We start from the raw sequence: 15,934 nt of genomic DNA, 5'->3' as shown, positions 1-15,934 counted from the left end.
TTATGTTGTTCCCAGTCGCTTCGAGAAATCATTTACGCCGGACTTGTAACTCATCCTAGCCTCAGGTGTGATATATGCTCTTCGCTTAGGCACAGTTAATACCTTACTGATCGGCAGCATTGCATCGTGAGGTGCCAAAAAGCCCCTCCACGTGCATTTTCGGGGCCCCGACCTTTCCTTTGGTCAGTATCTTCACATTTGCACCACTTCAGATTTTCTGACTCCCACACCCACTAGAACTTTCGTCCCACCATACGGTATGTAACTAATTTCGACATTTTAAGCTTTCATTAGGTATTTGTACGTGCCAGACTCTCCCATTGACGTACTATTTTGGGAAAGCGTGCCAATTGGCTTTCGGTGGTCCTTATTTAAAACGACCTCCAACGCGACTGATTTCATTACACCCATGAAATTTTATGCTCGGTATGATACAAAAATGTCCCTTTTATCTCCATGCTAAGTTGCATCGTAATAGCTTGCTTCACTTTTGATGTGCAGTCATTCAAAGTTTGTGTCAATTTTTAGTGAACACCCTATATGTATCATAACCCGGCTACTTTACTTTTGTCGAGCTCATCGGCAGTTGAAGCTTATTTCACTGTTGAGTCAATTCAAATATGATATGCTCGCAAGTTTGCTCTTCTTCCGCAACGTGAAAATCATTAAAAGTGCTAAAACATAAAATAACATTAAAAAGTCAAAAATATATTTGGATATACGGGTTTGGTTTACACCAATTTCTGCAGGCGCATTACAAAGGAAAACATTCGGATTTAACTATAAAGGAAAACTATTTGTATCGTCAGTGTGAGTTAAAACGAAATGTGTAAAGGCCAAATGATCGCGAATCATGAGTGTGCCGGTGCGGCTGAAGTTTAAATGATGCTTATTATAAATCAAAATTACAGGTGATCAAATAAAAGCTTACAATAAATTATGTCGCCTTCGTCGTAAAAGCACACAACTATCTCTCAATGTCAGACAATGGCCACAGTCACGGCTGGTCACTATACCTCCCAAGCACAACATCTACAGCAACATCTCCTCACTGGTCCTCACAAAGCACTGCTCATCACAGAAACATTCTAAAAAGCACGACACGTTGGACATAACACGTTCATTTTCAATGCTCCGGTAAATAGTCGTTTGCTCTTATGGTCCAAACTTATTCCGCCTCGTCGGCCGGCTCTGCTGCCTGTGCCTCGTCTGCGGGGGCCTCTTCAGTCGCCTCCCCGCCATCCGCGGCGTCCTCCGCGGCCTCCTCCTGTCCCTCCTCCTGCGGTTCCTCGGCCGGCTCCGCCTCCGCCTCCGACTCCTCGCCGGTGACGGCGGCCGCCTCTTCAGCCGTGGTGTACCCCTCGGAGGGCGCCGCCTCCTCGCCCGTCTCCGCACCGCCCTCCCCCGTGTCCCCGCCCTCGTCTCCCTCCGGTGCCGTCTCCGTCTCCTCCGCCTCTGACGTCTCCGCACCGGCGCCGTCTGTAGTCTCGCTGTCCTCGGCAGGAGCGGCGTCACCTTCGGCAGGGGCTTCTCCTTCCGCCGGGGCCTCGCCCTCCGCCGGGGCCTCACCCTCGGCAGCAGCACCCTCCTCAGCGGGAGCCTCGCCCTCGGCAGTGGCGCCATCAGCAGCTGCCTGATCAGCCTCAGCGCCGGTGTCGGCTCCCTCAGTGACGGAGCCCTCTCCCTCTCCCTCCCCCTCCTCTCCCTCCTCTTCTCCCTCCTCTCCTTCCTCTTCCTCCTCTTCCTCCGTGACGCTGCCGTCCTCTGCCGAGTCCCCGGACGCCTGCTCCGGCTCCTCCTCCGCCGAAGGCTGCTCCTCCTCCTCCGCAGCGGCCTTCTTTTTCTTCTGCGGCTTCGGAGGTTTCACCAAGATTATTTCGGCGAGATCATAGAGCCGAGGCACTGTCTGGAACAGGACAGTGTCAGCTTATCAGGTCAGTCTGCTGATTGCTAGACTGTCACAACTCACGATCGAGGTCTAGGAAGCTAGTTACGGCTTTTATTGAGATAAATCCTTCTTTTAAAGCAGCGTATATGACAAGGTGCCGTATTAGACCATCTGCATTGTATCTCGTTGCCCTGCTCACCCCCTCCTGGAGCAGCAGCTGTACCAGCGGCTCCTTGTACCTGCCGAACTTGACGGCCAGCTGGGCCAGCTCCCTCTGCCGCTGCTCCTCGGCCAGCGAGTCGTCCTCCTCCGGCGACAGGTCCATCGTGGTGCCCAGGAAGCTGAACGACAGCGCGGCGTCAGTGGGAGCGGCTAGGTGGACGTGGTGAATCAAGAACTACACGATCTACTGCTCAGTGCTTATACGATGGCAATTTGGAGCAATCCAGAAATTGTGATAAAAAAGAAATTGTTCTCGGCATATGTGCGTCGTAATACGCTAACTTGTTTAATCTTAGTCGAGAAAGGCGCAATAACGCGCCTGAATCTGAAGATTTAGCCACATGTAATTGTTTGGAAATGTAAGGTATGATCATTTCATCGTTTTACTAGAACACCGCTTATGTAATATGCAACCAGCCCTCTATCGCTTCATCCCTAGTCCACTCGTTTACCAAAATAAAATACACACAATGATGGCTGATGTATATTTTAACATCAAACTCAATCAGTTCCCAAGCATTTCTAGCATGACAATTATCTCTAAGCTACATTACTCCCGTCACGACACGCTTGTTACATGCTACCCCTCTGAGCGGTGGGCCCGGCCGGCCGGACCGCAGGCTGCCCCGCTCCTCTCCGCCGCTCCTGCCGCCCACCCCGCCGTCCGCCGCCGGCCACCTGCCTGGAGTTGTGGTACTGCTCGTTGGTCGTGATGTCCCCCACGTCTGGGGACGTCTCGTCGTCACTGTCCAGCTCCGCACACGACACCGTCTTCCGCTTCTTGATGTGGTGACGCTTGTTGAATTGTTTCTGCGGCAGAGCAGGGAAGGTCATCGAGATTATAGGGTAAAAAATAAAATATGTCTTACATCTGGTCTGTTAGAGCTGTCGTGAGTGCCTAATTTTAAGTAGCGTTTCCCAATAATGAAATATCGCTGTACATATTTGAGCCTATGCATCATCATGAAATACGTGAAAACTAATGACCACGATGGAAAACAAATTCAAATTACCCGCTGCACTTTCTCCATTTCCGCCTTGGTTTTCTGGAAGGAGACCACAAATGCGGACTCCACCATGTCCGGGGGCTTCTCCATCTTCATATCCTCTACCAGACTCTTCAGGCGCTTATTCTCTTGCATCTGGAAACAAGGGTAGCGAAGAAGCTTTGCCATCATTTTGTTCACACGTTTTCGAACTATTTATTTTATAAAGCATACGCATTTTAAAATCACCCTGGCGGGATAACGTTTATAATTTTACCAGGCAACGTAATTGAAGATATGCAATCAAATTTAGAGACTGCGTTGTCTGTCGTTACCTCACACTCCCTTCTTCCTCTCTCTCTCTCTCTCTCTCTCTCTCTCTCTCTCTCTCTCTCTCTCTCTCTCTCTCTCTCTCTCTCTCTCTCTCTCTCTCTCTCTCTCTCTCTCTCTCTCCCTCTCTCTCTCTCTCTCTCTCTCTCTATCCCTCTATCTCCTTCTCTCTCGCCTTTCCTCACCTGTCGTGTCTCGGTGCGCTTCTGCAGACTGTTCTCCTGGTCCTCATAGATGCGTCTCATCAGATTCCGCATATACTGCCGGTCATTGAGCCGCAGTATGTCCGTGCCCAGCAGCTGCTCCAGCCGGTTACGGACACGTGTGTTGAATGTTACCCTGTGTGAACACAAAAAAACGCATATGGGGTCGAATGGGCACACAACTAAAACAAGGGACACGTGAAAGGTGATTCAGCGCTCGTGGTGTAACATTTTCGATGTTATCTATCACTTAATTTATTTTTTCGTTGGCTCAGCGTGTTCCACGTTCATACCTTCAGTACCTTCAGTAGTAGTTCACTGGATGCACTCTTGCCAGCCATTGGATAGCAATGCACTGGTTGACCTCGTTGCCCGTTTCCAGCTCACCGCCATGAATTTAGCTAGGACGTTTATTGAGCCGCTAGCGCTTTAGCGGTTCAATAAGCATCAGTAATCCGGAGTCCCACCCAAGGTTGAAGATGATCAGTAGAAATTAATCTAACAACTTAAATAAACTTATGACATTGACAGATGCGATCATCTAAATAGCACATCCGTTCCAGCTGAGCTCTTACTTTATCTCTGGGCTGTTCTCCTGCACACCACCATAACCGAGCCACTCTGCCAGGGCACCAGGTGGGGTCGGCAGCACCATCCCTGTGCCGACCTGTCCTCCCCACTGTCAGCACCGTCACCGCGCGGGACACGACACTGCTCCGCCGGGCGACACGGGGACGCTTCTGCCGCCGCACCGGCCGACTGGCCATGGACGACGACGTCCCCACTGCTGTCCTCCCCACCAGCTCCCGCCCTGATTGGTTCATCAATATTTAATCAATCTCGGCCCGCTGAATTGCGGCCATTTATACAAGTTTGGAAAGAACTCAATGGCCTACAATAGATGCTGTTGAAAGGGATTTATTGGCCGCCTGTGGCTCAGCAGCACTTTAGCTCGCTGCCCTCGTCTTTTATGGACGCGCGTCGGGCATAACTGATCTTGTAAATCATATTGTTGCGTAGTAGGGGCTGCAAGCAATTTGGCCGGCAAGGTCAAAATTCATAAAATAGGGATGTGTACAGTCGTGTACAGGTTGATGGTCCTCTACTCTTTATCCACCGGGTTCCTATGGCTCAGCATTGGCAGCAGCCGCCTGGTACCGGTAGGCTGTGCCGCATGACCCGAGAGTGAAGCGGCACAGCCTACCCACACTGTATGACACCGGCTCGGGTCGCCTGGTAGAGCGATTTGACCGGACGCTGCGTTACACCGGCTGGGGGGAGGGCATGGGGGTAAGGGTCAGGCCTGTCGATTTGGCTCGGCTCGGTGGATGAGGCGGGCTGGAGTGTGGTGTGGGGCGGGGGTGATGTGGGGAGGGAGTGAGCGGACCTGGGGCTGGGTGTGTGTGGTCACTTGTCGCATAGAACCGATCGTAATCCACCCTCCAAAAATTCGCTTTAGAGATATTCACAAAACCCAGGGGGTTCAAACACCCATCTCCCAAGTGGGGTGCGGAAGGACAGGTAAGGGTCCATACGGTCTCCTCATGAATTGCAGCAAAGAAAACAGGTCAGTCACCAAATAATCTTTCTGAAAAGTGGACTAATCGCAAAGCCTCCCACACAGAAATAAACATCCAGCACGCGAAGCGTCTCGAACCGGGCCTCTCACTACCGGTCAGTTTGACAGTCTAGCACTCCTACGCTGAGCTACACCGGATCGCGGATTGGGCCGGGGCAAAGTCCGGCCGGGCGGGCGGCGGGGCCGGGCGGTCGGTAGCAAAGTCAATGAATGTTTTTGTGGTTTCGGGTGCCGGTCGCTCTAGCTTGGTGGAATGATGATGGATCATTGGCAAAACTTTGAACGTGGAGTCCCGGTTCGAGCCTCATCGGGGCTCCGGGTTACGTTTCCGAGCTAGGGTCTGGTTTGATTTTAGTGGTTGCGAACCATTTATACGGTTTTATACCTACATGTCGATTGTCGATTGATTGATTGATTCATTCATTCGTTCATTTAATACATGTCGACATTTAGCATACGAATTGACATCCAGGATCAATCTACCATTTTCATAAACGTATTGCCTAAATATCATGCATATATGTGGCACAAGACCTATGGTTTCCTCGATACCGTGCCAAATCACGTTTTGCACAATGCACAAGTAAAGTAAATTATATTCGCTGGGTCTTCCGTGCATTGTGCTTAGCAAAAACAGGAATGCAATTGTTAAGCGACGCAAAATGTGCATTGTGCAATGCAGCAAGTGACCACACACACCCGCCCAGCCCCCATGGTCCACCAACACGCCCCACACCACTCGCCAGCCCACGCCAACCACCGAGACGAGCCCCTCCCCCGCGCTGGTCTGATGCAACAGCTGGTCTACAAAACGCTCCACCCGGCGACCCGAGCCGATGTCAAACGGTGTGGGTAGACTGTGCCGCTTCACTCTCGGGTCATGCGGCACAGCCTACCGGTACCAGGCGGCTGCTGCCAATGCTGAGCCATAGGAACCCGGTGGATAAAGAGTAGAGGACCATCAACCTGTACACGACTGTACCTAAAGTTAACTCTCACACCACAATAATCTAGCAGCCATCGTACTTCCATAATGATTCAACAATTGAATATTTAAATGGCATCCTCCTCCAAAATAATATGTTGAGGCACAACAATGTCCTTTCAGATACAAGCAATCTTAATGACCTTTCTGTTTACATCCTCGTTCCGGTCTGGTGTGGCTGATTTGATCCGCTCCTGATTCCCAGCGGTGTCCCTGCTGAGTCCAATCAGGACAGAGGTCGTCACGGCGACAACAAAGCAGGAGGCTCATCACGCCCACAGCGTCACGGGCGCCGCGTCACGGCGTCTGTGACGGCGGCGGCGTGACGCCGAACGGCACGAGACGGCGCGCTCACGGCAGGTCTGCTCTGTCTGGGGCGCTAGTCACTTCCGTCAGCCCGTCTGGGACGCCAGAGCACGGCTTTGATCGGCGCCGAGCGAGCACTTAGCGAGGAGTCCGGGTGCCGCCGTGGAGAGTGGGGGCACGCGACGACCGGGCCGCTCTCACCTCGTCAGACGGACCGTGGGGCCAGCCACAGACGGAACGGCCGAACGGACGGACAGACGGAGAGGAAGACGAAACAGGGTACAGAGGGATATCGGACAACGAGGGGTGAGATATACAAGTGGTGGCGAACGCGGCAAGACAACCAAGCAGAGGGGAAGCCAGACAATGACGAAAATAGATGCAGTGATTGGCAGGCGAGATCCAGGGAAAACAAAGACAGAGTGAAAGGAGTGAAGACAGTCACAAAGAGCCGCCATCCCACGGCTGGTCATCTAATATCCAACAATGGTAAGGAGAAGTGCAATGGGGCGCAGGGTTTGGGCTATAGACTCTGTTCTCAATATTTTTTTTTTTCGTTTGTGTTAAAATATTTAGCATGGATTATGCATGACGCATGCATAATACAACATTCCTATTATTAATCAATTTATCAATTTATAGCTTATTATCCATTTGGCGTTTCTAAGAGAAAGTTACCTATCTGCAAACTCTTCGGCCTATGCCACCATCGCCGCCACCATTCGTATACGTTATCCATAGATTAGCTGTGCCAGGAGCGAGCGTTACTTCCTTTTATTGTTCCGGTGATTAAAATGATTAATGTTTGCTCACTGGAACCTCCCCATTGCAGCACCTGACTCAGCTGAAACGCCTGGAGGTTCGAGGTGGTCCCTCGTTCGCCTGCGCCTGGGAGCCGCGCGCCGAGCAAACGCGACGGGAGGCCCAGGCGCCGGCCAAGGCCCGCCTCCTGCCGGCTCCAGCTCGACTAGCAGGTATATCTGTTACACTCCGGCCCAAAGGAGGATCAAGCTTCAGTCAAGGCCCGTCTCCTCTGGGCCCCAGCCAAGCTTTTGTCTTTGGTACTCGAGGCATGGTAGATATATCAGACTGTTATAAACACAGTGATTTTGACAACAATAATTCATACCAACGCCTAAAAAGCTGAATAATATCTAGGAGTGTTAAACCTTTAGCTGGCAATGCCACAAGCACGCACATAAGAAAATATCAGCCTGTTGATCAGGCTCAAGGGATTGCCGCCATATTTCATTGAAGTCTAGCTTGGGCTGCTCGTTGATCGACTAGTCACTATGTTGACTTAGCAATAATGGAAACCCATGTCCTGACTGATACCCATCGTCGTTACAAAATATGCCCATACAACTCCAGACAATCGATCACTCAAACATCGAAATGGTCTCAGTTGGAGTTCCGGGTTGTGCTGTTCTCTGCAGGGGTAGTAGGCCGCTGCGGCAGCCAGCCACAGTGCCAGGCACGGCCGCACGCGGGACGCGCCGCAGACGCGACCTCCCTGTGACCGGCGCGGCGGGCGCTGAATGGGCCCGATCGCCGCCGGTCACCGAACGACCGGCCGACACGCCAGGAGGCACAGAGCCGCGGCGGAGAGCTCAGAGGGGCGCCGGACAGAGCAGGGGCCGTCCCGGTACGGGTCGGTACCGAGCGTCAACAGGACAATACGGACCCGCCCCCCCCGCACCCCGCCCACGCCCCATTGCCGGGGGCTGCGTGACCTGAGACTGCAGAGGTTGCTAAGGCCATTATAAATCCGATACGGGTGCCTGCTTCCTGGACAAAGGTACATATCTGCAGAGGATATGAATGCTGCTCTTTTATCTTAACTGGAATCGGTGCCAGGTTCGACAGGTGTATCGCGCAAGTCGCACCTTGTCGCAGTAGGAGCATTGCTTATAGATGCTGCAATGCTGAACAGAAGATGACATATTCCTATTGATAATTTATGTCTCTAAGTATGCAAACTTACTTTACTTCGGCGACTTCATCAATTTCCGTTCTTTTCATCTCGGAGTCGACTGGTGGTCGTGTGTCTAAATTAGACTGGAGGTTGTGACTTCTTGCTGACATCCTTAGCTAATGTGTTTGCAAAAGTTTGAAAAAATAACTATAAGATTTAATAAATCGTTTTTCACTTTATAATTTTGATCCAATGGTATTTTTTTCAGCTATTTCAAACACTGTAATTTATCCCTTTTTACTTTTCAATTTTGCAATTAACTGATGAATGCCGAAGCAATAACAAATTAAATCATTTCGGACAGAACAGTGTGCTGTTTTGCAATAAGATCATCTTTTAGGGAGAAAGCAAGTGAAAACATTTGCAAGAGAGCACCATAAAACATCGCTTGGTGTGGTTTTGTTTCGACAGAGATACTGCCTGGATTTTTATTGTCGTTCCAGGCGCGAACAAATGGTTGGAACAGTTAGCAATGGTCTCTATTTCGTTGCATGTGTTAGGGCTTCTCTGATGGTTCATTTTAACATTCAGCTGTCGTTATGTATAATTCCCGAGCTGCAAATGTACAAAACGTACATAGACAAGAAGTGGCCATCTACACTCATGTAGTCTCACACAACCGCAGTCCCCTTCTACACGGAACTGTCACTTCTGTCATTCTTAAGTTTTGTCACTCTCTGTCACTAACCCCTCGCCCGAGGCCGACCGGTTGGTCAAGGTCAGGTGTAGGACTTTGCCCCTTGGGAGGTAGACTGACCCGCTGTTGCTAGGCGGCGCGACAGCCGCCGACCGGTCGGCTCAGGACCCCAACGGTAAGCTCAGCCCGTCTGTGCATACGTAACCCATGATAGCCATGATAGCTCTAGAACACACAATGGCACATTGCTTCTGAAAATTCGGTTTTCCTACGGATAATGCATCTATTTTGTTTCTGTTCGAAATTCAAAGGTAAAAAAAAAACATTTTTATCAGTCTAGAGCGGAAAACAAAAACTTATGAACCTGTCATACATTTTTATCCTCTTTTTGTACATCAAGATTATGTCTTCATGTCTTTAGCTGCTCTGGTTTTGTTTAAAATTATATTTTCTTTTTGCATCAATCAACCAAATATTTTAATAATTTTAATAGTTTTAATTACTCTTCGAATCTGCTTAGATTGGATCAATTAGAAAGTAAAGAAGACCCCAATACACCGTTTTCGACATGTATCCTAATGCTCCTACTTGAAAGAACCATTAAAGTATATTCCTTAAGGCCTGGCTACACTATGCGTTTTCTTCGTGCGTTTTTTGCGTGTTTGCGTGATATCGTTCTAGAAAAAAGAACGATACCTATTACGTTTTTTGTGATGTTTTTCACCTTAAATTTTAGTTACATAAGAGTTATATTAGCTTTTGTATATAACCAAAGTAAAAATTATATTGTTTTATAACTTTTTTCCTAGAACGATATTACGCAAAACACGCAAACCTGCAAAAACGCACGCAGAAAACGCATAGTGTAGCCAGGCCTTTAGCCGTGATGGCCGTGTTATACAGGGATTTATGTCATCATTTTCACGGAGGTGCGCCTGAAAGTCGACTTGCATATAAATCAGGCATTTTTCGAGGTGCTCTTTCTCTTTGGATTTCTCTGAGAACCATTGATGCGATTGATGCACGGCCCTGCAACTCCATGCAAAGTCTATGATTGAGCACTTAACTATTGAGCGTGATATTATCAGATTGCCGTTTTAATCATATATCGAACCACATAACTTTGTCTCCCATCGAGCACTCGAAGTGGTTCTATTGTTTCATATCAAGCATTGATCTTTCGGAGCAACACGCATTTTTGACTTAGTTTATTGATTATTGCTGACCAAACAAGTGGCGTAGTGCGTAGGCACCCACTGGAGACAGCCCAGCTGGTTGCCATAGTTTGAGTGATCAATACGGTGTCGGGCGAAACTCACCGAGGCTCCGGGCTGACACAGTGATAGTGCAAACGAACGTATTTTCTCATCCATTTCGCTGGTTTTGAAGTAGAGATAAAGCAATGGCTCGTCACTGTACAACAGCAACGCTTGCCAAGCAACTTCCTAAACAGGAAGTCGGTCAACAGCTCAGTGAATGGAGGAAACGGCTCCAACTTTTGGGTATGTACCTTTAGATCTGGCGTTGCAATGCTGAGCGACGCTACATCGAACGATAGTCACAATAATATAAAAAAAAATCTTCAGGTGCTTTTTATGTCACAAGACGTGAGATGATGACAATGTCGGATTCACGCTTTACAGCTTCTATAGTAATATCTATCTTGCATCATGTGCACAAGATTGTATTGAGTAAATCAACCCAACTCAAACATACTTTTGATCGCGATCTGCGAGATCCTTGTGACATCCACGCGCAATCATTTTCAACAACAACACATTATTTGTTATTCTGTTAGCGCACCAGTGATGTCGGCAATAGCTCCGTCCATTCCAAAATGTTATCGATTGTTGAGGTTATCAATTGGTCATCTAAGCGTGGGTGTCAATAAATGTAAACTGCATGTAAAAAGGGGCAGGACGCCCATCATCCCCTGACGCATCGGAACACCTCTCTTTTCTAGAGGGTGAGAAGAAAGCCAACTATGAAGAGGGCGAAGAAGAAAAGAAGAGAAATATTGCTTTGATCCAATCATTGAAGAAAGATATACGAATTCTGAAGGAAAAGGCAGAGCGGTCTGGAAAGGCAAGTGACATTCGTTGTTGGTTGTGATGGTCATACGCTTAAGTTTTATCATGCATATTGCATAGGCAGTTTGATGCATATAGTCATAGGCACAGTGCTTAGAAAGTCAGAGTGCTTGCTCGTGGGCTCTGAGTTAAAATCGTCAGGGCTCAAAAATCTCAGGTGCACTAACCGATGCTGATAGAGGAGCACTGAACAGGCAGTTACTTTCAGATAGTTTGTTCAGCCAGCACAGCCCTAAGTGTCATGTCAGTACCTATATGGTGTCGGCAGAACGAGCTGCTGATGCGGGATGCTCTGGAAGGCATGGCCACCGCCAGCGTAGCCCACCAGCACGTGGAGCCCGTCTCCAAACTGGACAGCAAGAACGACCGGCTGGGCGACCTCACCAATAGGCTGAACAAGCTGCGCTCCGTGACCGCCAAGGTGGGATGAGGTGCCGGGTGAGCCGGTTGACCCATGCGCTGAGACAATGGGGCTGACAGAGAAAAAATGATCAGCGGAAATACTTTTAAAACGATTTCTTATGAAGAGGTCTCTCGATTATCCCCTGGTGACTACGATAAGCTGTGCCTTGCCTTGCTACTTGTGAAGCAAGGACTGCGGACTTAATATTCCATGGCAGGACACCATTCGTATTTCATTCATGACCTTAAGTTGACCTTTAGTAAGCGTACCGCAATACTGATTGCAATATAATGACTTTTTTGGTAATAGCAAAATAAAGTCCATGTCGCTTTAGTGAATAGAGCCAAAAACTCATGTTTTTTTTTCTGCAGAAAAGGCAGAAACTGGCCTCCATCATGGCTACATTTGAGGACGCCGTTGTAGACAACATCGTCTATGAGGAGAACCGTCAGCCAGACGAAGTGGTGAGCCCTGTCTCGGAATAAAGCCGAGATTCCCTAGCTTTCGTGTCCGTTCGTTCCGTATTTCCCCTGTCTAGCCATTTGTTTTATCGCAGTGAAACTTTTCAAAAAGCCGTCTTACAGTTTGGAGGAAATTCTGGATAAAGCGATCAATAATGCATAACCGTTTAGATAGTCATTGCAGTCAATAGAATACTCCAACCGACTTCAATGTTAGCCGTTTTATGTCAAGTTCAATCTAAACATCCGTGTCCCAGTGTGCATAGCTTTCGGGACATCCCAAAATTAATGCCATTGGCGTTGACCTTCCGTGCAGCACGTTCGGGACCTCAACAACCGCCTGGACTGCATGTCCAAGAAGCTGCTGGAGGCGCAGATGGTGCGGGACAAGTACCGGGGCGTGGTGAGCTCTCTACGCGCCGAGCAGATGACCTACGCCAGCCGGCTGCAGCTGATGCAGCGCCGGCTGGGGGAGGCGGCCGGCGCGCGCTCTGCCGTCACCAGGGCAGAGCAGTACGCCACCTCTGTGCGAGAGACGGCCCAGTCTCAGCTGTCACAGAGCCAGCAGCTCTCCAGCGAGTGGAGGCAGGAGCGAGACTCCAAACTCAACGAGTACAAGTGAGTGGGCGCTGAACAAGGAGGAAGGAAGGGGCAGCTGAGGCTGAGTTAAATATCATCAACCAGTTTCGGGGACAGGATTTATTGGCGATGTTTTAATTGTGATCAATAGAATGTTTCGTCACATTATCAACTTGTCACATTCTTACCGTAACTGCAATGACACCCCCATCAAGTCGGCATTTCTGCTCCGGCTTACTCCGGCTTATCTGCTGACCTCTCACCCCTCAATTGACACGAGATCTCACCTCCCCCTCCCCCGTTCCTCCTCCCAGACGTCAGGCGGAGAAGCAGCGCTCCGAGTACCTGCACCTGCGTCGGCAGCTGTACCTGGGCGGTACCGAGCACCCGCTGCAGTCAGAGGCGTCCAGCGGCGGCGTCAAGCTGGCTCCCAACGTCAGCCAGCTGGTATCGGATCAGCTGCACGGCCTATACGAACAGGCCAAACAGATGATGGTGAGTGGATGGGGCATACCATGTTTCAGGTAGTGTGGGCAAGAATGGCTAGCACGATGGAACAACTGTTGGTCTCCGAGAGGTGTTGCCATTACACAACAGAATTGAAGAACATTTTCTATGTGTGTGTGTTATTCTCGGCTGCGATTTTCAGGAGAGTCTTGGAGCGAGAACTATTGATGACGTGGTTAAACTGTTTGAAATGCAAGCTGACACATCACGACAGCTGACTATGGTATGGAAGGATACGGAAAACAGCATCAAGACGCTCAAGAAGAAGAAGCAAGACAATGAACTGGAAATAGAAAAGCTAAAATATGCCGATAACCTGGAAGAAATAAGGTGAGCTTACCGACCGTTACGCGCTCAATAGACAATTTTATGAATGTGACTTTTAAATCATGTCTAGTTTTAAGTGCCACAGTAAAGCATTACGACGTACCTAACGTACTAGGCGATTCAGTGCTTCCAATCCAATCTCTAGGAACGAATTTTTAACTGTGACTTTCCTCAGAATGCGAAACCAGTGTCTGGAGCTGCGAGAGACCATCGAGGGCTACCTAGCCAGGAAGAAGGCGCACGACGACCGTGTGGAGGTCATCATCGGCACCCTGTCCCGTCTGCGAGCCGGGCTGGCGCACATGGTCGACCAGTTCCAGGTATGTCACCGCTTCTGCAGCTGAATGGGGCTCTTTACAGCTGTTTGTATTTCCTCCGCTTAAAAAAACAACAAATGTTTTGATATTTCGAGCACAAATACAAACACATTTTCCCATCTGAATGTCATATGTTTTTCAGGAGAACGGTCTGACGGTGTTGAAGTTACCGTCCAAGTCTAGCAGTCAGCTGCCGCCCATCGCCGCCCTGTTCGAGGCGGTTCACACCGCCGTCCAGTTCGTCATGGAGCCGATGCAGACCGTCAACGTGCCGCAAATGGTGAGGTTGCCTCAGTCGGGATCGTTAGAGCAGCATTTATCTGAAAGAAGTGCATTCCGTGGTATCCGTCCGGGCTTGTGACAGTTCGTGTACTGCGGTACAGCCTAACAATCGTCCGCTGTATTGCGGCACAGTCTACCGCCGAGCGACAGACTTATCCGTCGCGCATCGACGGGAGGATTACAGAATCATCACTTTCTCTTAGAACATTAGAATACATATGCTATGCCCGTGTTATGCCTAGGTTTCGTTACTGCTGGGCCTATCAAATTTTGGCTTACTGTGCTGAGAATAAAACGCTTACTGGTTGTTTTAATGCCAATGTCTCTGAGTTCTCACACACGTAGCTCAACGTTCCTCGAAGAGTGATTCAGGGGCGTGAGCCTAGAACACGGGCTGACAATTTATTTCCTATGTCTCTCCACAGATGCTGGAAATGGATGCCAAGGAGTTTTCTGCCACCAAGTCGGAACTGGACGCGCTGGATCACAAAGTGCGCGGCGTTCCCCCCATCCGGCCGCCGGGAAAGAAACGGTTCTCGTTCTTGCTGGTAAGTTCAAAGGTACATTGTGTTTGTGCTTCTACTCGCATTCCTTCTAATACTTGTCCTTCTACTCGCAAAAGAAGGAATATCTTGGAGGGAGTCGGAAAGCAAAAGTGAAAGCGAGGAATTCGCAGGCCCTTTGAAAGCCGGCCTCTTTCCACGGATAGCTTCAACTTCAACTTCAACTTCAAAAAGTTGTTAATCTTATCGTTGACTCATGCTCTTAGCGTTTAAAGTCTTATCAATAAGATTTTAAACGATAAACGTTACGATTTCAAACCTATGTAGGATTTCTAACCACCGCTCACCGTGCCTCCCCTGTGTTACAGCTTGACCGTCCGGACGTGATAGATGAGGGTCCGAGCGTGCTGACCCGGGCGCAGATGAAGCGGCACGCCCAGGTCATGATCGAGGCCCGACAGAGGAAGATCCGGCCGCCCACCAGCCGCGACCTGCGGAAGACGCGGCGGCGCAGCACGGTCATAGACAGGGGCCTGCAGGCCATGTTCTGAACGCACCGGGCAGGGGGAGTGGGTAACCATGACCGTGATTACACTGAGCCTGCATTATTTCTGCACATATTTGGAGTCGCACAGCTTGTGTTGCGAACAAGCTGCGCTGTACTTCCTACAAGTGTCTCCTGCGCTTCAATAGCTGGCGCAGGACAGATGCATGGCTATCGTTCGAGATAACCTTGTCATCAACATTTATGAATTCGAGGAAGGTAAGGCCTGCTCAACCGAAACATGAATCATTTGTCGACTTGGGCACGGCTCTTCTATCTATTGTCGTGTGTCTTGTGTCTCAAAGCCATGGACTGATTGAATGTTTTCGAAGTCGAGCAACGTTCCACGAAATCGACTACGATTATTCGAAACGATCAAACGATTCGAACTTGAAATGAATCAGCATTTCACCGCGTAGCCATGACGCCAATTTTACAAATAATGCGAACTCAATGCGCTATTTGAGGATGTGTATGATTGTTTAATGATGTCCCTTGTCGCAAAAGGTAACATAAAAGTCCTGCTTACCCGATTCCAGGTCTGAATGATGAGTAACATGAACTAGGATTTGCATCAGTTCAGCACTGGAGTTTTGGTAGCCTAGCAGGACACGTGTATGATTGTTTTGCATTCATAGTGTTTCACGCTTGTTCATCCTGGTTGCTAAGCACTCATGTACAAATACAGCATCCGGCTCTTATGGTACATACCCATGGCTCGACACCCGTTTCTCTTTGACCCAGACATTTAAGATACCGTTTCTCAAATGTCTGACAAGGTCGTACCAAGTTCTTTGCTGAGCACGACTT

General features: G+C 49.2%; 2 protein-coding genes across 2 annotated transcripts; one reads left to right on the top strand and one right to left on the bottom strand.

Annotated features, from left to right (window-relative positions):
* Positions 1-692: 692 nt before the first annotated feature.
* LOC122388879 (fibrous sheath CABYR-binding protein-like) lies at positions 693-8,757 on the bottom strand. The gene is made up of 6 exons (XM_043380369.1): positions 8,484-8,757; positions 3,612-3,765; positions 3,124-3,252; positions 2,793-2,920; positions 2,088-2,229; positions 693-1,906 (listed from the first exon to the last, which is right to left on the bottom strand). Exons 1-6 carry the CDS (start codon positions 8,582-8,584, stop codon positions 1,169-1,171), a joined length of 1,392 nt encoding a protein of 463 aa, XP_043236304.1. The 5' UTR covers positions 8,585-8,757; the 3' UTR covers positions 693-1,168.
* Positions 7,356-15,830, top strand: LOC122388878. Its single transcript, XM_043380368.1, has 11 exons — positions 7,356-7,473; positions 11,075-11,196; positions 11,470-11,622; positions 11,976-12,068; positions 12,382-12,683; positions 12,959-13,139; positions 13,294-13,481; positions 13,654-13,798; positions 13,938-14,075; positions 14,503-14,625; positions 14,949-15,830. Exons 3-11 carry the CDS (start codon positions 11,482-11,484, stop codon positions 15,129-15,131), a joined length of 1,494 nt encoding a protein of 497 aa, XP_043236303.1. The 5' UTR covers positions 7,356-7,473; positions 11,075-11,196; positions 11,470-11,481; the 3' UTR covers positions 15,132-15,830.
* Positions 15,831-15,934: the final 104 nt, after the last annotated feature.

This window comes from Amphibalanus amphitrite, unplaced genomic scaffold, assembly GCF_019059575.1.
Source record: "Amphibalanus amphitrite isolate SeventyFive unplaced genomic scaffold, NRLGWU_Aamphi_draft 000338F_arrow, whole genome shotgun sequence".
Classification (NCBI taxonomy): domain Eukaryota; kingdom Metazoa; phylum Arthropoda; class Thecostraca; order Balanomorpha; family Balanidae; genus Amphibalanus; species Amphibalanus amphitrite.
Note: the sequence above shows the minus strand (reverse complement) of the source record. Positions and strands in the feature narration are given on the sequence as shown.